The 11,205-nt window shown below is 41.5% G+C and overlaps 1 protein-coding gene across 5 annotated transcripts in view; it reads right to left on the bottom strand.

The window, feature by feature from the left end:
• Positions 1 to 1,801: 1,801 nt before the first annotated feature.
• The window catches only part of OPTN (optineurin), a 19,305-nt gene continuing 9,901 nt past the window's right edge, over positions 1,802 to 11,205 (bottom strand). For 4 of the 5 annotated variants that reach the window (XM_042872476.1, XM_042872477.1, XM_042872473.1 and 1 more), the window contains exons 7-14: positions 10,583 to 10,664; positions 7,677 to 7,792; positions 6,851 to 7,000; positions 5,670 to 5,763; positions 4,854 to 5,012; positions 4,061 to 4,191; positions 3,048 to 3,127; positions 1,802 to 2,777 (exon numbers count right to left, since the gene is read on the bottom strand). In XM_042872476.1, the coding sequence (XP_042728410.1) occupies positions 2,656 to 2,777; positions 3,048 to 3,127; positions 4,061 to 4,191; positions 4,854 to 5,012; positions 5,670 to 5,763; positions 6,851 to 7,000; positions 7,677 to 7,792; positions 10,583 to 10,664 (934 nt within the window). In that variant the 3' untranslated portion in view covers positions 1,802 to 2,655. The remainder of the gene's footprint in view (positions 2,778 to 3,047; positions 3,128 to 4,060; positions 4,192 to 4,853; positions 5,013 to 5,669; positions 5,764 to 6,850; positions 7,001 to 7,676; positions 7,793 to 10,582; positions 10,665 to 11,205) is intronic. The other variant, XR_006179197.1, reaches the window with a different exon arrangement.

The raw sequence follows: 11,205 nt of genomic DNA, 5'->3' as shown, positions 1-11,205 counted from the left end.
AAAAGCCCATAAATCCTGCTGTTGTGAGGAGCTAATTAAAAGTCAATAAGATATTGCATCTTCTGGGAGTGCTTGTAATTGATGAAGAAGGGTGCAACCAAGCCGATGAATATCTCTTCACAGTAGATTTCAGCCAGCTCTTGCATTAGCTGAAATTATGGATGAAGATGTGTGGGAGCGTGAGCTATAGCTAACAGAAAGCAGGCATCCAGAGTTTACAACGGATAATTAGAACAATAGTGACAACCACAAAAATAGAAACAAATCTTTGCTTTAATTATAAAGGCAATAAAGAGATTACTTTTCCTGCTACTGGTAGCTGAGAGTTCACTGGCAGCATGGCGTGAGAAATGTTTGTCTTCATACACTAAAATGCAGTGAAGGAATGTTTTATTTGCTCCAAGGAACACCTACAGACATTTTTTGTGTGTAAATTTTAAGAATATTAATCTGCTTGGAGTGAAATATAAATCTCACATTTTTTTATCTTTATTTTGAATTAATCAGCTCTAGACTGTTTTCAATGCCAGGTCTGAAGCAAAATACCAAGTCACTGAATTTTTTATTTCTAATTCCACTATTGATCTGTTCAGTGTTTTCTCCTCCATCATCCGCAGGACAGTCTGGAGAAGTGCTTATTTATTGAAGTAGGTTGACAGGAGAATTTGTCATGTACCAGTACAGAATATCTGCTATAACACTGCACACTCAGTTGTGGTATCCAGCAGCCCTAAGGCTTTCTCCTATGGAGCTGTGAGTTGTTCCATTCTTCTTAGCTCAAGATGACAAGATGACATAAGCTATATATATTACTTTTACTGCACATGCATCTCTCTCATGGGTTGTGTCATCCTTTTAACGTTGGTCTGAACTTCAGAGTAGCAGAAATGTATTGAAGTGTCACGTGTTCACTTACAAAAATATTTCTCCTCCCATATCTGAAAAGTTGTGTTAGCTGTCACTGATGGATAGCAGTGGACTTCATAACACAGCTTGACATCTTTACTTTGAAAGATGCATTACCTTCCCTTCCAGCTGTCTGAAACTGAGGCCTGGTGGAGTTTTCTATGTACCTTGTTGTGCTGGCACAGCCATCCCCAAACCAGAGCCCCTCTTCCAGATGTGTGAATATGCCTTTTCAGCAAAGCACAGAGCTGGGATATTCTCACAGACTCAGTGAACACAGTGCAGAGAAGACAAGCAATGACAAAAAGTATGGATTTATTTTTTTTTTTAAAGCTGATCTCTTCAATTGGACTTCAATGCGTATGGAAGTGGAATTCCTCCCTGAAATGTCAGCAGTAGAGGCCACAGACCAGACACTGTTGGTCACAGGGTACAGTCTTGTGTTTCTTATGGACAGGTGACATGGCTCACAAGCCGTGTGACGGAGAGTGACCTCATGACTCCATATACATAACTGAGGCTGCCAGACGTGTGAGGAAATGTGTTTCAACACTGAGTCTCACTTTCCTGGCTTAGTGCCTGAACTGTCCTTCTGTTGCTCACGTGACAACTGCTTTCATCATTTCTGGTGTACAAGAAAACTGAGATAGCTCAGCTTCCATGGCTAACACCACTGCTAATTGTAGTCATGTCATAAGCTGATCATGCTTGTTCTCATTTTGCTAAGAGTTGTGTATTTAACACAACAGCATGCCAAGAACTGTTATTTGTTGAGATAAAAATCAAAAGTGAGGACAAGAACAGAACTAATGCACTACTGTTCTTTCTATATAAGCTTTCCAGCCACAGATACTGGCATTCCCCTTTCAGCATCCAAAATATTAACAGGCATTGATAATTTTATACTTGCAATAGATTTATTTTGAGATTTGAAAATCCATTATACTCCTCTCTTTAAATTAGGTTACATCCATTTCAACTTTCTCTAACACAATACTGTACAGGTTCAAATAAATTTATTACAATAAAGAAGAATCAAGGCAACACCTTAAAAATAAACAGTTTTATAAAACCCAGTGACTTGGGTACACCAGGAGCTACATATACCAGACCTCAGTGATCTGTCTTAAACCTTACCTACGTCCAACTAAAGCAAGAAGTTATGTAAGCCATCAAAAATATAACATCAGATTAGTATGGTCACAAGGACAGCAACTAAACTGCCATCTGGAGAAAGAGGTGGCTTCATTTTAAATGCTCAATGAATACGAAACACTCCATTTTATTGGAAGCTTCTCAAACAGCTGTTGAACATATTAGTTTCCTGATTAATAGTATATGAGAGATGAAGTATTTACAGGCTTACGGTAGTTGAACTGATGGGCATATCTCTCATCTCCTTTTTTACTGCAGCAATTCAGCCCAGCAATTCAGCCCAGCCCAGGGTAGCTGTAAGAGCAGAGCACATCAGGGGAATGTTCCTTCAAGATTTCATTGCAGCAGACACACAGGGAGTTTCTTAATGCGTCCATGTTGTTAACCTGTAAGAATTCATTTCCTAACTCTTGTTAAAACAAGTTCAGTGAGTACAGGGTAGGGTAAGAGATTTTCTGTTTTTCCATTGAATAAATGAGAAAAACCTTGAAAATCTCCTTTGCTGGATGTAGAATGAACTTACTCTAGCAGAAAGAAAAAAAAATTATGTTCAGCAGGTGAAATTCCAGTACATGAAGAACAAGAGGGCGTTATTCAATTAATGCAGTCCATAACATGAATCTGCAGCGTGTCCAAATCGGGCAGAATTTCTTCACATTTTGGACAGGAGTATATTGAGATATTCCGCTGCTCTGGCCATTCTTGACTACCAGTTCCTGCAAGCAGAGAAGATAAATAATTACCTGTTACTTGTTTTTTTTTTGTTTTGTTTTGTTTTTTTTTCCCACTCATTTTGTTTAATGGTTGAAAGAGAACCGACTTGCTTCTAAAAGCCGGAGAATTACATTCTCTGCAGCTCTGCAGCTCTGCAGCTCTGCAGCTACCCAGCCATAGAGGAGCTGGGGAGTCGCTTGCTGACAAGCAAAGGTGTTTTAAACTGAACACAGCTGGGCTTGGCCCTGTGAGCTGGAGGCTGCTTTCAGTACCTCTCTGGACAAGGCGAGGCGAGTGCTCCCGGTCTGGTGCCCTGGCTCCATGGCGATTCTGCATCTCCGCCAAAGAGCTTCTGAAGAGAAATGGGGCAGTTACTTAAAAGTGCTCTGAAAACAAAATATAACTAAACTGAAGGTATCTTCCCTTTGCCTCCAGAAAAGTTAAAAGGCTTCAAAGTAAGCCAGAAGATCTGCAAGTAACTCATGTTCTCATGCATTTAGTTCACAACTGCTGATCTGAAACAGGACCTAGAAACACTGCTGCTCTACTGAGATAGTGCAAGAGTCCTGTTGAAATCAGGGTCAAACAACTGACATCAGCAGGAGTTAGGCTGCTACACACTCATGAATTTGGAAGACACTCCTCTGGAAAGCTCCAAGGACTCAGCCACTCAAGGCAAACTGTGATTTAAGCAGAAAGGCAAGAGGACGAGCTCAGAGGACAGTTAACAGGAAATACAGATCGATTCTTCAAATTCTGGCAATCTTCCTGTATCCATGCTTCCACAGGATGAGTGAAAGACACATGATTAATATTTTTTTTTTCATCTTTTACATCTAAGAGTGCTAAAATGGTGCAACTACAGAGTATTACAGTACTTGAAAATGCATATTCTCACTTATTACTGCTACTTGGAGAAGCAACAGATATCCCTGGCACATATGCAGCAAACTTAGCTGCAGATTCACTGGTAAAATTGAGGCCACAACCAATAGAAGCAGGGAGAATTTACCTTAGTCATCCCAAGTGAAGTCTTGCTGAAGTATCCAAGAACTAACATGCCTTATGCTAAAATGCTTTTGAGATTCTATTGCAAATCAAAATAGCTAAGTCAGCCAACTGATTTCTTTTTCTTTTACAAAGTTCAAATTAACCAATAAATAAATAAATGTCTGCAAACTTGTTTGCATTTTAACTGAGATGCTACCAAGATAACATTGGTTAGTTCCAGCATGCAGGGGAACAAGACAAAACCAAAGGCAGCTCAGCCAAAGTCTGTTCTCACCGGCCAAGATCTTCAAGGTTTTGCTGCTCTTTTAGCAGGTATGCCAACTGGACAGCCAGCTGCTCCTTCTCCTCATGGATCTTCTCTCTTGCTGCCCTCTCGGCATGGAAATCAGAACAATAAACCTCCATCTGATCAGAGAAATTAAAACATGCTGAGAATTAGTAACTTAGGCTGAACCAAATCTATGTACCACAGTAGTATTGCCCACATCACAGTCTGCATCTACTCAAACACTCCTACAGCACCTGCACACTGCAAAGTGATAATCTGCACTTTACAGAAAGTGAAAAAGCTTCTCCATGTAGACTTCAAGAATCTTATCTGGGACAGTGCAATTGGTGCACAGAGGCACAAATGAGGTACAGAACAGCAGTGAGGAGGTGACAACCTGTGACACACACAAACCAGTGGCACAGATAGTGGAACCAGAGCAAGATGCCTTTTTGTTTTTCTCCTTTGTCTTAAATGCGAGGCAGACTGTTTTTAGGGTCATGTTTGAATAAAACAATCCCTAAAACATATGTGGTAATTTTTAAAGATGGTGGTTTTAAATGTAAATAAATAAATAAATAAATAACATCTATTCCCAAATTTACTTGTTGTGCCAGACTGCAGTGTAGGATATGGTGGTTCAGGCCCTGCAAGGATCTGCAATGCAAACTGACTAAAGGAATTATGCTTAGGAATTGAGGAAACAGATGAACACTATTCCAGACCGAGCCATTAAATAGCTCCTGCTGGTTTCTGAATACTGGGTGAGCAAACCAGCCAGTTTCCGAAGGACTCATACCTGAGCACGGAGCACAGCCATGGTTTCAAGGTCCTCCTCTTGCTTAGCAATTAGCTGCTTCATTTCATCCATCTGGAGCTGCTTTGCAGCAAGAGCTTGTTCTGCCAGCAACACCTTTGCATTCAGTTCTTCCACCACAACTTTATCCACCCTGTCAAGCTGCAAGGAAGAATTAAGACTGAGACGAGCTCAGAATGTGACTCTGCTTTGAGTGGAAGTTTGCTACTTAATCCTCCTGTTCGTGGGAAAAAACTTTCAACTCCATGGACACAGGGGCCTGCCCTAAGATAGCAATGTTGATTGATCTTTCAACTGAAAGATTATTTTTGTGCTTTTCAGCTACACGGTATCAAGTCAAAACAGAGCTCCCAAATGAACACTGCAAAGGATTTTTTCCAAAATGATACAGAAGAATCTTGCACTTGCATGGATCCTCAGTTATGAACAGGACCTCACTGTGGTAGATGTTATATTTAAGAATACTAAAACATTCAGAACTCTACATTTCTACATTTACAAGCTATGCTGCAGGAACACTTCCATGCATTTTCATATCACCGTTCTCTAAGGGTTGGACTTCATAATGCACTGTAGACTAATCTTTATCCAGAACAGCGAAGTCCAGATATGTGGATAAGATTTCTGTAATTGACAGCACAGGATCTCTGTTTCTCAAAGCCATGCTGCCAGGCTACATGTCATATTATGTGAATTCAGGCCCATGTGTTCTGGGCTTGAATTTATTCCCACATGCATTCTCACATTTCTTCCCACTCCCCCCTAAATCATTACGATTTCTTCTGTTGATGAGTTTACCTCTTTGACTTTCATCTCACTGATTGTTTTCATTGCTTCAGTGAGTTCAGGAAGGAGTTTGTTGTAAGCGTCCTGCAAGCTACTGTATCTTGTCCTGTTTATGAAAAGAAACAAATGTTTGAAACACTTAAAAGTTCTCTGAAAGATCTGGTACTCTTTTTACTATCTATTTTGCAGAACTATCCTACTTGTCCCAGCTGAAGACTTCTTTCTCTCCTAAACAGTCTCCTAAACAGTCTCAGAAAGTCTCAGTTTCATAAGGGTTTAAGAGTTAAAAATGTATACACAAATATCAATCTTTCAGACTTTAGAATAGATAACCCAGCTGTTAGGAAGTGAATCTGCATTTGTGATGATAAAAAACTGTGCTCCATTTTTCAGCATCTCTCTTCCAAGGAGTTGTGTGCTGCTCCATCCCTAGACTGAGTCCAAACAAATGTCCTTACTGATAGCCTGCATGTCATATTAAATAATCTATCATCCAATAATTTTACAATCAAGCTCACCAGTCTTGACTGAGAGAGTTCAAATGATGAAGAATTTATCAGGAGAAGAACAGACTCCAAATGGAATGAGCAGAATGAGCAGCTTCTCCAGCAGCTGAAGACGGTGCCTTCAGACAGTTCCACGTCTCCATACAGCTCACTCTGACATTCTCACACTCCTTACATGGACTGCTCATAAAAGGGAGCGGAGAGCTGCAGCAAACAGCCAGCCTCTTTATTTCAGCTTCACATTTAACTCTTCTAACTGCAAGGGTATTGTAGAGACCACTGACATCGCTTTCCCATCACTGTCATCGCTTGACTTGGCCCTACTCTCCAACCTGTGGATGCATTCACCCCCTGCCAGTCAAACTGACAAGCTGCTGTCCTTTTTCTGCTTCCTCTACTTGCATATTTACAACAAAAAGAAGATACCCATCAGAGCTTACAGCTCAAATTTTCCTCTGTGAGGTATTCACTAGACAAAAAGATACAGTTTGGGAGACTCTGGAGACTCCAGATTCAAAGTGACACAGACAGATGCAGAGGTTTCTACTTAAGACTCTGTAAACATAACTTGGCTTCAAACTGTGTAGAACACAAAACTCGTATTTCAGATTCAAATTCCCTTTCATCATGTTCCCTTCATTTCCCTTTCTCACAATAATCCCCCCATGATACACAACCAATACTCACTTTTCGTCCTGTGTCTTGGCTTGTTCTAGCTTGACCTCTGCCTGCACGCTCTCCACCTGAAGCTCCAGCTTCTTGATGGTGTATATGAGCTGCTGCTTCTCCTCCAATTCCATTGCAGCAGCTGAGTTTACTCTTTCCAATGCTTGGCACCTGACAAAAGAAGGGAAAAGAAGGAAAACACTTGATCTATCCCGTTCACCTTCTCTTGATGGATTTGGCACAAGGGCATCACACAAAAAGAATCTTTAGGTGCTTCACTTGAAAGGCTTATTTTGATGAAGAAAAAGGAAAGACGAAAATATATATATACACACAACTACTTGAAAATAAAGCTACTAAATGGAATGCATTTTTTCTTACTGTTATGAACCTCAAAGAACTGAAATTTGACAGAAAACTAAGCAAACAAATTGAAGCTCTTCTTTCCAATTTTAAAGACCTACACGTTGGTCTTCAAAAGCACAGACAGACTGTGTGAGAAGGTTTGTAACTAGGTCCCTTAGCTTCTTCCCCCAGGGCCAAAAAATGGAGCGATTATGCGAAACAGAAAACAAGATCTGCCTTTATATCAACAAGGATTAAAACCCAAATATTAAAATTCCAAGCACTGGGGTTCTATTTGTAGAACTAGGTTAGCAGTTCTGATTTTATGACAATTACTGTACTTCTGTACTTTCATCTTCACTTAAAAAGATGCAATCTTTTGCAGCATTTCCATGAAACGGGTATTTGCTATTTGTAGAGCTTCTGAGTTTCCCAAGGTGGGAGTTTTCATTAAAATATTAATGGGGTGTCACAGCACAATTATTGTTCTTCTGAACCTTACTTTTCTTGAAGTTTCTTCTGAATTAGTTCTGCTTCTTTTAACTTCTCGTGGGCCTCTTGGAGCTCTTTAAAGAGGGCACAAACTTGCTTCTTCAGACTTTCTACTTCACTGCCAATCTTTTGGAAAAAAAATAAAGAAAATTACACATGGACAACTCACGACAGAAAAATTGCTGGCTAACTAAGAATTTTAACCAGAAAGCATTGTTCTTTTTCCAGAGAAAATAGCATGAGTCAGTCTGCACCATTACACTCTATGCTCAGCAGTAAGGTCCCTTCTGCTCAGCTTCACAATTACCAATTCCTCCTAAATGTGGCAGAAACACACTGTGACTTTAACACTTTCCTAAAATCTGGGTGACTCAAAGAGAACTCTATACTCTTCTTATGCAGGCAGGTAATCCAAGGGCTACTCTGAAAGTAACGTCTCCTACTTGATTATGTTGGCCCACGACATCACAGGCTGACATTGATGGTATGGCAGTAGGGGCTGAAACTTCCCACCAATATTCTTTTCCATTACATCTTGTTGCCGTGTGATCACAGAATCACAGAATGCCCAGGGTTGGAAGGGACCTCAAGGATCATGAATTTCCAACCCCTCCGCCACATGCAGGGCCACCAACCTCCCCATTTAATACCAGACCAGGCTGCCCAGGGCCCCATCCAACCTGGCCTTGAACACCTCCAGGGATGGGGCATCCAAACCTCTCTGGGCAGCCTGTTCCAGCACCTCACCACTCTCTCTGTAAAGAACTGCCCCCTGACATCCAACCTAAATCTTCCCTCCCTCAAATTAAAACCATTTCCCCTTGTCCTGCAGTTATCTACCCTTTCCAAGAGTTCACTCCCCTGCTGTTTATAGGCTCCTTTTAGGTACTGAATGGCTGATGGATGTCAGCAAAGGGGCAGTGACAAAACAGAGTCTGATATGGAGGTATGAAGCAAAGGTGTGTCACTGAGTTCCTCCACGCAGAAAAAACTGCATCCATTGATATTCATTGACACTCACTGAACGTTTACGGAGTGGATGTGAGCACAGTGAGGCAGTGCGTGGTGTTTCTGCAATGGTGACAGTGGGTCACCTCCTCTGGTGCAGGTTTTCTGCAGCTTGGCATGCATGCCCTTGTTCATCATTGGCAAAAGTGCAGAGCTAACAACGGTGACTGCTGAGGAAGTGTGTTATAGCTGAGAATTTGCTCCATGAAACAGTGTTACTGTGCTCTTTGTAGCAGCTGTAGTTTCCACGGAAATAATTAGGAGGTATTACTTTCAGAGCGACCCGCATACATTGTTTCTCAGAATTTCAGATTTAAAACACATGGGAAAAGCAGACAGCCAGTGATTATTGCCAGTCCTCTGTCAAACATCTCCTACCACTGGTAGCCTCCTTAGAAAGAGGTGTGACAGCAGACACAGAACAGAAACAGCAGTTTACAAATAGAGAAGAAGGCAGGCTAAAACACTGTACTATTCCTCCTGCCATTTACATCCTACACTGGTAATGCCCCTTCCATTCTAGTTTCCTACTCCAAATTTCACTGTCATTCATTTATGAATCAATTTTGCAAATCAAGAAAAAAAGATTTCTAGTAAGACTACTGCCAGTTTTGTTGAGGGTCTGACTCTTTTGTTTGGGCTTTGGACTGAGACCAATGAAAGATGCAAAAGACAGGCCAAAAGCAGGGGGAGGAAAGAAACAGCAGCAGTGTGCTCCTCCAACCCAGTGCACAGAGACACCTCAGGGTTTCAGTAGTTAAAATACATCCCCACACTGGGGATCTTAGGAACAGGAGGGAGACCAACTTCTTACACAGTCTGATACTGATAGGAGAAGGGGAAGCTTTTTTAAAGTTCAAAGGGCACAGGTCTCCAGCAGATCTCATATCATATTTTCTAGCCCCACACAGCACCTCAGACAACCCAACAGTGCCTCACAGGCACTCCTACTTGCCTTTATTACGCAGTTGTATTGAACTAGAAGGGGTCTCTACTGTCACAGAAACTTTCCAGGCTCTTTTCAGTGGTGCCCAGTGCTAAGACAAGAGGCAATGGCACAAACTGGAACATAAGAGGTTCCATCTAAATATTAGGAAATACTTCTTCACCATGTGGATGATGGAGCACTGGCATAGGTTGCTCAGAGAGGTTGTAGACTCTCCTCCTTTGAGATTTTCAAAAGCCACTTGGACGTGATCCTGGGCAACTAGCTCTGAGTCCCTGCTTGAGCAGAGGTTGGACCAGATGAACCCAGAAGTCCCTTCCAATCTCATCCATTCTGTCCTTCTGTAATTTTTACACACTTACCCCACATGGAGAAGCCAACAACTGCAGGCACATAAATTTAGATGGATGAATCTGGAGCTGAAATCCAACCCCAGTACCCACTCAAAGCCTAAACTGAAACCACCAGGCTAAACTTGCCTGAATCTGTGTTGCAATCCAAGATAGTTACATTCTACCATTGTAATACGTCTTACCAGGTGCCACATGAGCTCCACATATAGGGTCTGTGTTGGAGGAGGCTGCCAGTAGATTCTGATCTAAAAGCTGACTTAGCCAGCAGTGAGGAAATTTATCCAGTTCAGAAGATTTTGTGGTGATGGAAATGAATGCATCTCCCTCTATTGAAGTGGATAGGGCCAGAACAGTGAAGCATACCTGCAGTTATGCTACAGTTTCCCTAATTCTCAGCCATCAGTCTTATCCCTTTTTCATGGCTGGTGTAATTTGGAAGGAATCTCCTTTAAGATATGGACTGGAGACTTCAAAATTCACTTCTGCAGCTCACGCAAGATATTTGCCCCTTGCTCTCTGTGTGCAAGTGGAAATCTAGACCCAAAGTTGTTGGCCTCAACAAGTAAGCTGTACACTGCTAAAACCCAGCTCAAGCTGACAGGTACTTACAGTCTCTGAACTCTCTTCTTCCTGGTTAGTTTGCGTCCCACTCTCCAGGCAATTGCTTGTTTCATTCTCCATCTTTGAAAGTCTGGAAAACAGAAGAATCCAGTAACAAAGGATTTGGCCAATAGTTAAATTGTGACTGTTCAAGGATTTCATCCAAGTCCTTCTAACATCATAGCCACGAACCAAAGAAAAACCTGAAAGTACAGACATGCAGGAAAGTTTGCACAGTCAAGGCAGCATCTAACACAGAACACCCAGCATGTATATTTAATTACAATGGATGTGCAGGTGCAGAGAAAGACAATGATTCAGTCCACTGTCATCAATCTTTGATACAGTCCAAAACTGCTAATCCTCTGAAAATGGGTCTGTTCACTGAACCCAATGATTAATGTTGCCTCTACTTTCCTTTGATCTTTACAGAGGCTGAAATTTCTACGAATCATTTGGCTATGGCTCATTACCTCTTCTAGGAAGACCACGCAGAAACAATTACTGTGACACTAACCATCATAAGCACTGTCCAGGAAGTCTTACTGTCTCTGCAAACTATGGACTTGGAACAGCTACTGCTTAGGCAATTCTCCATGCCTGAACAGCCATGCTGATACATTTATGACTGA

This window comes from Lagopus leucura, unplaced genomic scaffold (genome assembly GCF_019238085.1).
Source record: "Lagopus leucura isolate 7727_CA_CO unplaced genomic scaffold, USGS_WTPT01 Super-Scaffold_100008, whole genome shotgun sequence".
Taxonomy (NCBI): domain Eukaryota; kingdom Metazoa; phylum Chordata; class Aves; order Galliformes; family Phasianidae; genus Lagopus; species Lagopus leucura.
The sequence above is the reverse complement of the archived record's forward strand: the minus strand, read 5'-3'. Positions and strand labels throughout refer to the sequence as shown.